The sequence below is a fragment of the Merops nubicus genome, unplaced genomic scaffold (assembly GCF_000691845.1).
Source record: "Merops nubicus isolate BGI_N331 unplaced genomic scaffold, ASM69184v1 scaffold1989, whole genome shotgun sequence".
Lineage (NCBI taxonomy): Eukaryota > Metazoa > Chordata > Aves > Coraciiformes > Meropidae > Merops > Merops nubicus.
In genome coordinates, this window is record NW_008632826.1 from 33,300 (window position 1) to 45,682 (window position 12,383).

At 48.3% G+C, this 12,383-nt stretch overlaps 1 protein-coding gene across 1 annotated transcript in view; it reads right to left on the reverse strand.

The window, feature by feature from the left end:
• SPINT1 (serine peptidase inhibitor, Kunitz type 1) overlaps positions 1-5,430 on the reverse strand; it is a 15,757-nt gene extending 10,327 nt beyond the window's left edge. The window contains exon 1 of the mRNA XM_008948006.1: positions 5,001-5,430. Within this exon, the coding sequence (XP_008946254.1) occupies positions 5,001-5,430 (430 nt within the window). The remainder of the gene's footprint in view (positions 1-5,000) is intronic.
• Positions 5,431-12,383: the final 6,953 nt, after the last annotated feature.

A 12,383-nucleotide genomic window follows, 5' to 3' on the forward strand; every position in this document is an offset into this window, starting at 1 on the left:
AGCACCATACAGACCGATCATTAACCCCCAACCCCAAGTCTCATATTTTTGCTTGGCATTTTTAAGCACATAGGCTTAAAAAAATATAAAAATTCCTGGCCAAACGTTTCTCCACTTAGGTCCTTTGGGTTGTGGATTGCAAAATCTCAGTTCTGATCAATGGGTCAGTGATTTTGGAGTATTTCTGCTACACTGACTATATGAAGGCTTCAGTGGCAACATGACTGTTCTCCTCCTGAGCTTCATAACCAAGTGCTGACTGAGCCAAGGGGAGCAGCACCAAACTGCTCAGAGAAAGGGAGCTTCTCCATTCAGCTTGCTTTGTTCTGAAAGTCTGATTAATAAAGGAAAGTTACCTTTGCTGTAATGCTTTTTAACTACAGAAAGTTTCTGCTGTAAAACTCTGTAATTAACAGGGAGATTAAAGCTTTATGATGCTGTTCTGTGCTGTGCTCCTCACTGGGGAACACATACTTCTGCAGTCACATCATTAAGTGACTTCTGCTTCCATTATCAGAAGGTGAAATACATTTTCCTTATGATCCCAGAGAAAAGCTTGACTGAGTAAATCCAAAATGCTTAAAACAAATTTGCATTCATGCTTCTGTCTCTGTTTTTTTGCTTTTTGAAAAAATTAAATCTAGTTTTAAGGCTTACACAGTCTGTTTGTCTGGTGTCACCTCTAACAAGAAGTAACCTTGAACCAAAGTTGATGGGGGAACAGGGATCTAAAAGATGTCAAATTCCTACAAGGGGTGGATAAGTAAGAGGTTAGAGGAGAGACCCCACTGGCACCAGTGAAAACCTGCAGCAGAAACCACTTGCAAAGCTTTCAGGGAAGGATTCTTTCACATCTTGCCCAGCAACACTAGAAAACTCTCCATAATAACAGGCAACAATAAGGAAGATGCTGCCACCAGTGTTAATTTGCCTGAGGAGGGGGAGAGGGAGTAGAGAACAAGGCACAGTGTCACACATTGCCTGGAGAAAGAAAAACAGGCTCTTTATGTACAGCTTCATCCTGGCTGGGTAGCAAATGAAGTCACAATAAAGCAATACAGATTTTGGACAACTCATGCAGAGCCAAGCAGTTCTCAGTATTAATTTCTGGATGCCTCTCTCTAGTGGTTTGTAAGAGGTACATGCAGCAGGTCATTTTAATCTCTCTAAAACAACAATGTATGACTAAAAGGATGATATTTTCAGATTAATGGAATCTGCTGCTGCCCCAGTCTCCTCCCATCCTTCCTTATGGTGTAGGAAACCAGTCTGATTTCCTTCAGTGGGCAGAGGGAGGGAGTCTCCTCCAGGTCTTCATGCTGTTTTAGTAAAGATTGGTTTGTTACTCCAGACAGCTCCAGAGCCACGACGTGAGGCAGCCACACCACCAGTAAATCCTGTGACAAACAGTAGTTTCATAGCAAGTGGAAGCTGCTCATTGCCTGCTCTGAGCAGGGTGCTGGACCAGGCGGTCTCTGAGGGCCCTGCCAGTATAGTTTAGCTTCTGAATATGTGATGCAGTCACTGAACATGTCATTCCCCTTCTCCTGGCCTGAATGGGGTGTTGGAGGACATGCAGCTGGCTCAGCATGAGCAGCATCAGCCCAGGGGACACCAGTGACCAGACCTGTCTCAGCCCCTGCTGGGATCCCAGCACCATTCATTTCATGAGCACTGTGCCCACAGAAGAGACACAAGTGTGGGACCACACACATGAAGAGGGATGAGCTTTGAAGGTGGGAGCTTCCTTTTGGAAAGCTGTACCTCAGTTTTAACCTGCAAACCTCTCTCCACAGTGAGGCAGGAGCAAACACATGCAGAATCCTGAGGTTCCCCAGTGCTTCCCATCTCCCACTCACAAGCTCTGAATTCACCAGGAGGAGGAAAGTGTCACCAAGCGTTTCACAACCACCACAAAAGGTTCAGTTCAAGAAATGGACAAAGGTTCAGGGAGGTTATTTTCCAGTTTCACACCCAGAACTGGTTTGCCTAGACCAGAATAAGCTCAGGGTAGTTACTTAAACACTGGGCTCCATTATTACCAATAAAGTGCATGGTGAGCCTGCCCCTCCCGAGTGAGCCAGGCAGAAAACTCGCACCAAAGTTCAGGCTGGGGAATCATTTAAGAGGACAGTGCTGTTTAATAACAACATCAGAGACTTTGGGCTGTATGTTAGCTGGGACAGGCAAGAGACAGAGCCAAGCTGGCACCACCACCTTGGAAAGGACTGAGAAGCTCTCGTTCTACAAAACACCAAAAATATCCTCAGATGATTTTCAGGAGCTAGATTTCAGCTGGGTTTATTGTTGCTTGAAGCCACATTTTCTTCTGAATTCATGACACCATAACAGTGGCTGCAGGGGGCCAGAGCAAGGGTGCCTCTGTCCCTGGGCTCAGTTGCCTAAGAGTCTCACTGTGGATGCTGTAGCAAGAACAGGGCAAGAACAGACAGTGCTTCCCCTTTAATACTCCTCCAGCTTTCAGCTACTTCCATCAGGCTCCAGGATGAAATGTGCCCACTCAGCAGCCCCCAGCTGTGCTCTCTGCTTCCAGCATTACCTAGTTTCCTCTTGATACATCTATAAACCTCTTCATTCAGTAGGCCTGTCCCCTGTAGTAGTAGTGTGGGTCTTGCAGTGTGTGGCTTTTTTGTCTAATGTTACCCACCAGGATCACTAAATATATATAACACTATTCACTGGAAAAAAACTTGCTTTCAACCCTCATCATTGTAGAGGACACCTGAAGGTTGCCACATGGGGCATACCCTAAAGGCCTCTTGAGAGCAGCAGGAAAGGGATGAATGATAAATGAGCATATGAGCTTCCTGTATACTTTTAGAGCCAGTCCCAGGGGGGGTTGACATTAACCTGGGCTCCAGAGCAGCCACGGAGCTTCACATTTTAACAGGGATACAGCACAACAGCAGGAAGACTAAACAGTTCTGCCTCCAGTCCAAAAGAAAGTGTCTTTCCCATCGAAGCACAGCACCAACATTAACAGCCTGATCCCAACCTGAAGCAACTATCTTCCTAGTGTCACTGGAGACCTGCCCCACACCCTGCACCTCCTGAGAGCACAAACATGGGGTGTAGAAAGAGCCTGAGCCCTTCCTCCACCTGCAGTACTATCACCTGAGGGAGGAGCAGCATGCCCTCCCCAGCAGGCTGAGCATCCCCAAACTGCATTTCTGGCATGTTTTTCACTTCTCACTGATAAGCCCTCCTAGGTCTTCCTGCTCCACCACAGCCAGCCCAGCCTCGAGGAAAGCAGCATTAGGGGTGGTTTGGAAGGCAGTACCTGCCTGTTGGTGGCTGAGATGTTCCAGCTAGGTGCCACAGAGGGGCAAATATGGCACTACCTGGTGGCAGACAGAGCTCAGTGACCCAGGGACATGTTCCAGAGACCTGCACACGTGTGATGCCAGGCCCTGAGACCAGCCCAGGGACAAGGGGGGTTGCAGTCTCCTTGTATGGAGTGCTGTTCCACAGAGGTGAAGAGACCAAATTGCCCAACAGTATATGTATTTTAATCTAACCTTGTGAAATCAGGATGTACTGGAGATGATGCATTCCTTTTGCCTCCTACAACATAGCATGTAGGAGTTGTGACAGCTGCCAGCATGCCACCTCCAGTCCTGGAGATGTAGGCTTCAGTTCCTCACTAACTGCAGCTCCCATAGGAGGGATTTTTGAGCCTGGAATGGAGATGCAGGACAACTACTCCAACAGTGAGATAGAGATTTAACAGAAGGCCCTAAAATGGTGTGGAAAGCAACTAGCAAGGACAAAGGACATCAGAATCACTTCTGCCACATCACTGCTCCAAACAGTGACACCTGAGGGCTGCTCCAGAGGAGCTGTGACCTCCTCCAGAACCATCCCCCCTGCTACTCAGGACAGACAAAAGTGATCAGTGTGGGCTTTGGTGCCTTTTCACACCTCCAGCACCTACAAAGCTCACACAGGCACATTCCAAAAGAACATCAAAGGCCTCTTCAGCTCATGCACCCACCTGGCTGCTCCCCTTGTCATCTTCACAGGCCCTTTTTAACCCCACCATGGGTGAGCTGTAAAGAGGACTACCCACACAGCTATCCCTTCACAGCCTTGCCTCTGCATCAACATAGAATAAACTGGTTATGGTTGCCAAAGACCCAGCCAGGCTAGAGACATCCCAGCCTCATCAGACTTCCTGGACAACACAGAAGAAGGAGGCAAAAAGGAGGATTTGCCATCTTATCAGCATTTCTGAACACTCTGCACTTCTTTGGAGACAGCAAGGTGCCTGGCAAGCAGCCAGCTCCAGATTAGTTTGTTTTCCACCTGGTATTCTAGCTCCAAGTGCAATCTTTCAGATGAAATAGGAATTGGAGGGGAGAAACCCACCTCCAAAGTTTTCTGATCAGCCTCTCCCAGGCTGCTCCCCCTCCCTCCTCCAACAGCAAGGACCAGCCCAAACAAGCAGAGCCATACAGAGACACCTCAGCAGCCAGGCTGCGGCTCGCAAGATTGAAACTGTGGCAGAATGAAAGGTAACTAAGAGGATTATGTCCTTCCCTCCAGCCCCTGAGCCATTAAAAGATTAATGCTGCCCTTTAAAACCTGGTGATGTGTCGTTTTGGGGAAGATTTCACTTTCCAACCTCAAAGGCTTGGGGAGAGGGAGAAGAAAAACAATACCTTTTTCTCTGCCTTGTCAAGGATGAAAAACACAGCCTGCATTTGGTAAACACTCATTCCAGCCGCTTCAAACAGGGTAAAGAATGATTCCCTCTCCATTTCCTAGTAGGTAAACTGAGGCACAGACCTTATGCGAGTTCCTCCAAGCTGGGGAGAACCCTTGCAGCAGAGGGACGTACAGAAATGCCACTTTTAATACTGCTTTATCCCAACCCTTTGGCAGCACAGCTGCAGGAAGGCCGGCTGTAGGAGCTGGCACCAGTGGCCACCGGTGCTCTTCCAGCCCCAGTTTGTACAGATCTGCTCTAGGCATCTTACCAGTAGACCCGTGATTCTGCATGGCCAGGTAGGAATCATACACGTCCTTCCTCAAGAAGTTGAGAAAGCCGATCTTCCTGGCAAACCTGCAGACAAAAGCCTGCTCGTAGAGGCAGTCGAGGAGAAAGCAGCCTTGGATGTGGTCTTCCTCCATGCCTGGGACCTGCTCCATGAGAGCCAGGTTACAAGAAGGGTCCTTACAGCATTCTCTCATGCAGTCCCTCCTCCGCTGGACCGCGGGGGATGACAAGAAGGTGGCTCCATTCTGGACGGAGGCGTCTGTATCCAGCACCAAACCTGGCATCCCCGTCATAAAGTCCTCCAGGCAGGTTTCACCGAAGGGTTTCTCCTCCTGTCCTTCCCCAAAGTCCGCTGCCAGCACCAAGCAGACCCAGAGCACGAACTGTGGACCCGCACTGCCTCTGCCCATCCTGGCACCCCGATTCTCACCACCTTCAGACCTCAATCCCCTCCTAAAGAAAAGGAGAAGACAGATGAAGCTAAGAGGGACGTTGTCTGGATGCCTGCCACCCCAGGGTGAAGGGGACGACCCAAACCGTGGCCCAGGCCACGTTCCAGGTGCCCACTTGCTGTGGAGTGGCCAGTGTGCCCCCCCGACCCTGGGACTCACCCCGAGACAGGCACTTCCAGCCCCGCACCTGGCAGAGCGCCGCCGGGAGCGGGGTGTCCCGCTGCTCTCCCCGCACCTTCCCCCCCTCGGCCGCGTCCAGGCCGGCGGAGACAAAGGCACCGAGAGTGCAGGAAGTGAAAACCAACTCCCCGAGAGAGGAAAAAACCTGAGTCACTCCCCTCGGAGCCGAGTTGCGTAAGGAGGAGGGGAGGAGAGCGGGGGTGATACCACCTTCCCCTCCTCCGGCAAGGCGGCAGCGCGGGATCTGCTCCGGCTGCTGCAGGCGCTCGCTGCGCTCCTGGGCTCGGGAGGCTTCGGAGGAGCCAAAAGCTGGGAAAGGCAGCACAGAGCCCGTCCCCTCCGGTGCTAGCCCACGAGCCCTGCTGTGGCGAGCTGCGTGGCACCGAGCACCACTAGCCCAGGTGTCGCCTAGCCGGGCGGGGCGAGCTTGCGGGCTCACCTCCGGTGCCTGTTTCGTGCTCAGTGCAGGCATCTGGAAAGGATGAATTCCACGCTCGTAGGACACAGGACACCTCCCCGAGGCTGTGTGTGGGGTGGGACTTCCACCACCAGAGCAGTGAGAATTTTTAGCAATCGCCCTCGACCGAGGAGCAGCATTTTATGACTCTCTTCAGTCTTGTGCAGCTCAGTCCCAGTTCATTCCCTGTGCACTTGCCTTGCAGGACAGTGCTGCTTGGGGCCAGGGGAAGACAAAAGGCTGCTTGCTATAATTTCCATGTTATTTTCTCTCTTCTTGCTTTTAGTTGCAGATCCGGTGATCAAATTCCTCTGTTTACAGCTACACCAGTGCACCCTCCCCCTCTGCAAACAGTCCTAAAGTCCCTGGGTAGACTGTTCTTAGTCCTCTGGCACAGTCCTTTAAGCAAGCAGGGAGTGCTTGTGACTTCCTCAGACGTTATTTGTAAAGAAATAATACTGCATCACTTAGAAACAGCAAACGTGAGCTGATATGGAGTGACATGTTTTGAAAAGAGATGGTGAGGAGCAGCTGGATTTGCAGTTTTGGGGATCGTTCTGGTGTCCAGAGTTTCAATTCTCACTGTACCTCTTCTTTCTGTACCTCTGATCCAGCCTGCTGTATCCTCACAAGATTTATGAAGAGTCCTTAGAGACATGTCTTCCCCTCCTGGTTGTCACAGACACTATGGGAAGGTAACGTTGTGGGAATATTATTTTTTCAGGACCTCTCATAACGTTCTGTGGCCTGATGCTGATATTTGTGTATAGTACAAACTTCTGTTTGGAAAAGGGAATTGCTTTGACCTGGTTATAGCAGGGTATAAAAAAAGCTCCAGGCAAAGCTTTAAAATGGCTGGTAGGGCATTTTGAAACATGTGTGTCTGCAGAAAGATGTTTTCCTTCTTGACTACATGGATCTTTGTCAGAAGAAGCCTCTCAGACCCCAGCTCTACAGCAGGTCTGTAGGAGTTGCCTGCAAACCATGCAAGTGGTAAAGGGAGAGCTGATCTCACTGTCCTGCATGTCTTCCTGCAGGAGAAACAAAAAATTAGTTTTCCTTATTGACTACATGGATCTTTGTCATAAGCATCATCAGTGCCTCTCAGACCTCAGCTCTACAGCAGGTCTTTAGGAGGTGCCTGCAGACCAAGTGGTAAAGGGAGAGCTGATCTCACTGTCCTGCATGTCTTCCTGCAGGAGAAACAAAAAATTACAACGAGGTTGTCTGTTTTTATTCTGCACTGCCTGAGGCACTCTGCCAGGGGCTCTCCCTTGTATTTAACCTGGAGGAGACTTTTTCCTGGAGAAATATTTAAAGCCTTTGGTCTGGATCTGACATAGAAGCAGTTGGCCTCATGCCCTTTGCAAACCAGCATCCGTGCCTGGATATCCACACTGGCAGAAATGCCCCCAAACAGGCCAGTTTAGTATTTTTGTCTAACTGGCAATAGCCCAATCTACCTCAGCAGTAATGTTGTGTTAACAAAAAATCTCTGACAAGAGTTTCCTGCAACCCTGAAGGACATGACACCTCTTCTGCTCCTGCCAGGTAACACAACTTCTCCAAATGCAGAGCTGGGAGGACTCCTTGGTTGGCATCTCCAGCTGTTGTGTACATATGTGTGTGTCCCACTGTATTTTTTTAATGTTTATGAAGGGATGAGCCCCTTGATAACCTGATCAAGCCCTTAGAGCAGGGGAGTTTAACAGCTTTTGCTCTCAACAGGAGACTGTGCTAATGTCCTGCTGCAAGGTTTTCTGCTCCTCACCCTAGATGTATCTATAGTTACATTCAGTTTTCTTGTGCTGTATTGTCCTCCCATTTCAAAATCTTTTCTCCTTTTGTTGTCTTCAGCTGCATTTATTTTAGTGAAATCATATCCTAACTCAGTCTTCAGTCTGTTAGTGCAGGCAAGCCATGATCTTTCAACCACTTCTTTATAGCAGAGTCTCCATTTCCCCCCTGTTATCCCAACAGTGATTTTTTTCTGCACATTTTCCAGTTTCAGTCTTTTTTGTTATTAAAGATGTGTTACAGAATTCCATGCCACAATCCAAAGAATGGATCACCATTAAAAACTATTTAATCTTCTCTCTTTCTGCTGGAAATATATTGATGAATTCATCCTGGGATCATGTTAGTATCATTCACAGGCTCACTGCAGAGCCATCTTACATGTTTTATGGGGCTTGTTCTTTCTGCCATTTTCAGGTGATCTGCCCCCAGCTAATTTTTTTTTGGTGACAATTTCTTAAGTATGTGATCTTACTTTTTGTATTCTATATATTCTTAAATTTGACCCACTTTTTTTCCTGCTTAGCAGATGGGTCTAATGTGTTTCTATGACCTTTAAAGATCATCTTTTTGGTCCTCCACTGTAGGAGGGATGGATCCCACCTCTGTGCCAACAGCACAGATTCTAAATATGCACAGAATCTTCTGCAGAGGTTTAGTGATTCATTTTTAATTGAGATTAGTCCCAAGACTTCTATTAGGAACCTCTCTCTGGTGCAGCAGCTTTTCTTCCAAGTCAATAACCTACTGTTTGCTCTCCTAACCTAGAAATCCCATCACAGCCCTCATCTTCTGCTAAATGAATAATTTCCTGTGTGTTACTCATATGAGCATGAAGGGAAAGTAAGGTGTGTGATTTTATGACCTGGGAGTGTTTTTAAGGGGTCCTGAAGAAATGAGTCACCATTAACATTTGCCTGTCTTTGAGAAGTGTCTGCTCTCAGTCTGGCAAGAACCACAGAGCAGATGCCTCGGGGTTGGAGGGGCAGGCGAGGGGCATAAACCACACCATAGTTAAATATTTGACTAAGATTATAGGAGCTCTTAGACACGCATGACTTGTAACAAAGGCACTGCAGGAGCCTGCATCACCTGGCTTCTTCTGAGTGCTACGGAGACCCCAGCACCTCTCAGCAGATGGATGCCCACCTTCTAGAAGGAAGTGACCTCAACAGGCAGAAAAATAAGGAAGACTTGGTCCAGGTCCCCTTTGCAGCCCAGCTCCATGGCATCCCCATCTGCAAGGACTTCCTGACAGCAGCTGCTGCAGACAAATCCATTTTACTGCTCTTTACCTGGGAACCACTCCACGTCTGATTAATGCTTGGAGGACAGGTTTGCTTGCCTGCTTGGTTTGTTGTGCTTGCCTCAGGTTAAACCTCCTGCTGGAGGACGGGGGTGAGATCCGGATGCAAGTGATGACACAAAGATGTGGCAAAGGAAGCAGACAGGGAGGGACCTCATGGGGCTGTGACTAACCACTGGTTCAGGGCATGATGCCAGGGAAAGGATGACAGGCTGATTGTCCAAAGAAGGGCAACGAGGCTGGTGAGAGGGCTGGAAAACACCTTGTGAGGACCAGCTGAGGGAACTGGGGTTGTTTAGGCTGGAGGAGATTGAGAGGTGACCTTATTGCTCTCTACAGCTACCTTAAAGGAGGTTGTAGAGAGGCTGGTGTTGATCTAGTGGTTAGAGAAATGTTGGGAGGAAGGTTGGCCTTGATGATCCTCGAGGTCCTTTCCAACCATGGTGATTCTATGATTCTATGAGTCCCTCCCAAAAGCCATTCCTATTGCATCTAGGGTAGCTTTGGGGAAGAGAATTATAATGAGGGGATGTTGTTTCTTTGGGAAAGTTCTTGTCTACAGTCCTACACAGCACTGTCTTTTATTTAAATGGTGCTGGTCAAGGTAAATCCTTAAGGGCAGGAGCACTGGGAAAGGAAGAAGGGAAAATAATGCCAAGACCAGCTAGGCCAGGGAAGTATCTGCATTTTTCTTGTCTGTGCTAGGCTTTTACAGGGGGGAAGGTATGGAAATGTGACACAAAGAACCTTCAACTGCAGGAAGTAGAATAAAGTTAACATTTCCCACTGAAGTCCCCACAGGCAACCTGAGGTGTTCTTCACAGCACCTGTGGGTGGAACACCATCGGCCATGGGGTTCTCCATGGCCTCTCCTCCATCACTTCCTACAGTGATTCCATCCCCAGGGAGGCAACCTGAGGTGCTCTTTACAGCACCTGTGGGTGGAACACCATTGGCCATGGGGTTCCCCATGGCCTCTCCTCCACCACTTCCTACAGTGATTCCATCCCCAGGAACCTTCTGACTTCCAGCACCTTCAGGCCAGCTGCTAGTGCCTCCCACGAAAGGCTGATCTCCCCTGTGTGTTTAGATGGTGATTTCCCTATTTTCTGAGCTGATACTATAGGGTGCAGTTTTGGGTAACCAGATAGATATTAAATAAGGAAATGTTTCCCCCTGTTTCTTGGCATTCTTCCTTCTCACTGCCTTTTCATTGCCTTATGAAAGATGAGACTATCAGGGAAGAAGATTAAGGCTGATTACCAGTCATCTGACTGCAGAATACTCCTCTCTGAGTGCTGGTGTGAAGGCAGCAAGTATTGCTCAGGTGAGAGGTGGGGACTGTGTAAGCTGGAAATTCCTGGCTGCTTCCGTAAGTCTTCAGGAGTTTGGAGAATTTCCAAATTCTTCATTTGGATGAGGAAATCGGATGATGGACATCAGGATGCTGGGTGTACTGGGGTTGCTCACTCAGGGCTCTGGATTCTTTAAATCTCCAGCCCTAGTTACATTTTCTGATCCTTAAAACTTTTTTTCTGTTCCTGCTCACAGGAGGGTGCAGAACCTCTTTACTTTGTGGTGCTGACATAGTATTGACACACTCATCCCTGCTGCCTTCCCTGGTTTAATTTGGGTTAACTATCATGTTTGCAACCACAGGGAAAGCAGTTGTTTTCTAAAACAGGTAGAGAGTGGCTTACTGGCTGTCTTGAAGGAAAACATTCCTCTCTAGGCTGGGACTCCAGGGAAAAGGCCCGATCTCATTCTCTGGAAAGATGAACTGGGGCTCTGCTGAATTATTGAGCACACACTGCAGTCGTCAGGTTGAAGAGAAAGAAGCAGCAGCTTGGGTCACGGGTGTGGGATGGAGATGATGAGCTTCAGGAAGAGAGGAGGGTAACCAGATCTGCCTCCCACACTTGGTTGCTGTGCTGCCCGGCTCAGCCTCACGGCTGCTTGGCACTAGGATGTGGATGCTCAGCTCTGTTTGGTGGCTCTCTCTGAGGCCACAGACAGTTACCAAAGCCCAACTCCACAGCACTGAACCTTTGTCTCCTTTCCAGAGGCAAATCCTCACTCCTAAGGGAGGCCAGGAAGAGCAGCAGCAACCCCAGGTCCCACACATGGTAACCGAGGTGCAGTGTTTCAGTCTAACACTCAAATGTGTTGGCCACGTTCAAACCAACTTCATTCACCCACAAAAATGATATGCAGATTTGCAGAGGACATGATCACAGATGGTCATCAGCTGCTGCAGGAGGTGCTTCATAAATTCAGCTGTTCTGGCAGAAGATTAACAGGGCAAACCCCACCTTTCATTTTGAGTTGAACCAAACTGCTCAACAAAGAGCACCAGAGGCAGCAGAGGGGATGGAGGAAAGGGGCAACTTCCCTGCCAGCCTTGCAGCCCTGCAGAGTTTTGGATTGACTCAGCAATGCCAGGTAACTGCTCTTGTAAATCTGGTCCTCTTTTTCTGGTCTTAATTCCAGCCTTGGGAGTTCCCTGGGACCAAAGAAAATACAGGTTGTTTTCCCCTGTTAAAAAAACGTCCATCCTGGAGCACCAAAATAGAGCATTTTCATCAGGAGATAGGAACTTGCCTCCTGGCAGAATGTGTCCTTTAGTCCAGAGTAACCTTGTGAAAATCTGCCCTTGTTGGGCCAGCATATTAACCTTTGAAAAGTCAACAGCTGTAAACACATGATAGGATGTTCAATAGTTTTTTCAAGGCTTCAAGAATCTCTGAAGAATCTGCCCTCACTGAGTATGCTCTGAGCCTCTCACAGCACAGATTTTTCTGGGAAATTTTGGTCTAAATAAGACAGTTTTAGGAGTGAGATTAGAAGGAGGACACAACCAAGCAGTGAGGGGAAAATGAGTAAAGCTGCTTGAATTAAATAGCTGACGGCAGCTTTCTGAGTATAAATTTTAAGCTGTCTCAAAAGCAGAGGAGATTGTATCAGTTTCAGATATACTTTAATAGTTAATTCCTCACTAATGAGGAAGCAAGTTTCAGGATCAGCTTTTTGTGAAATTTTGTCAGAAAAGGCTTTTTTTTTGCTCAAATTCCAGGTGAAAAGAAGGGCTGGAATGGATCTGCCCAGTTTTCTATCACCCTGTGTACAAGCTGTTGCTGGCTGGCTGTACCACCACCCCTGTGGGCATGGGAA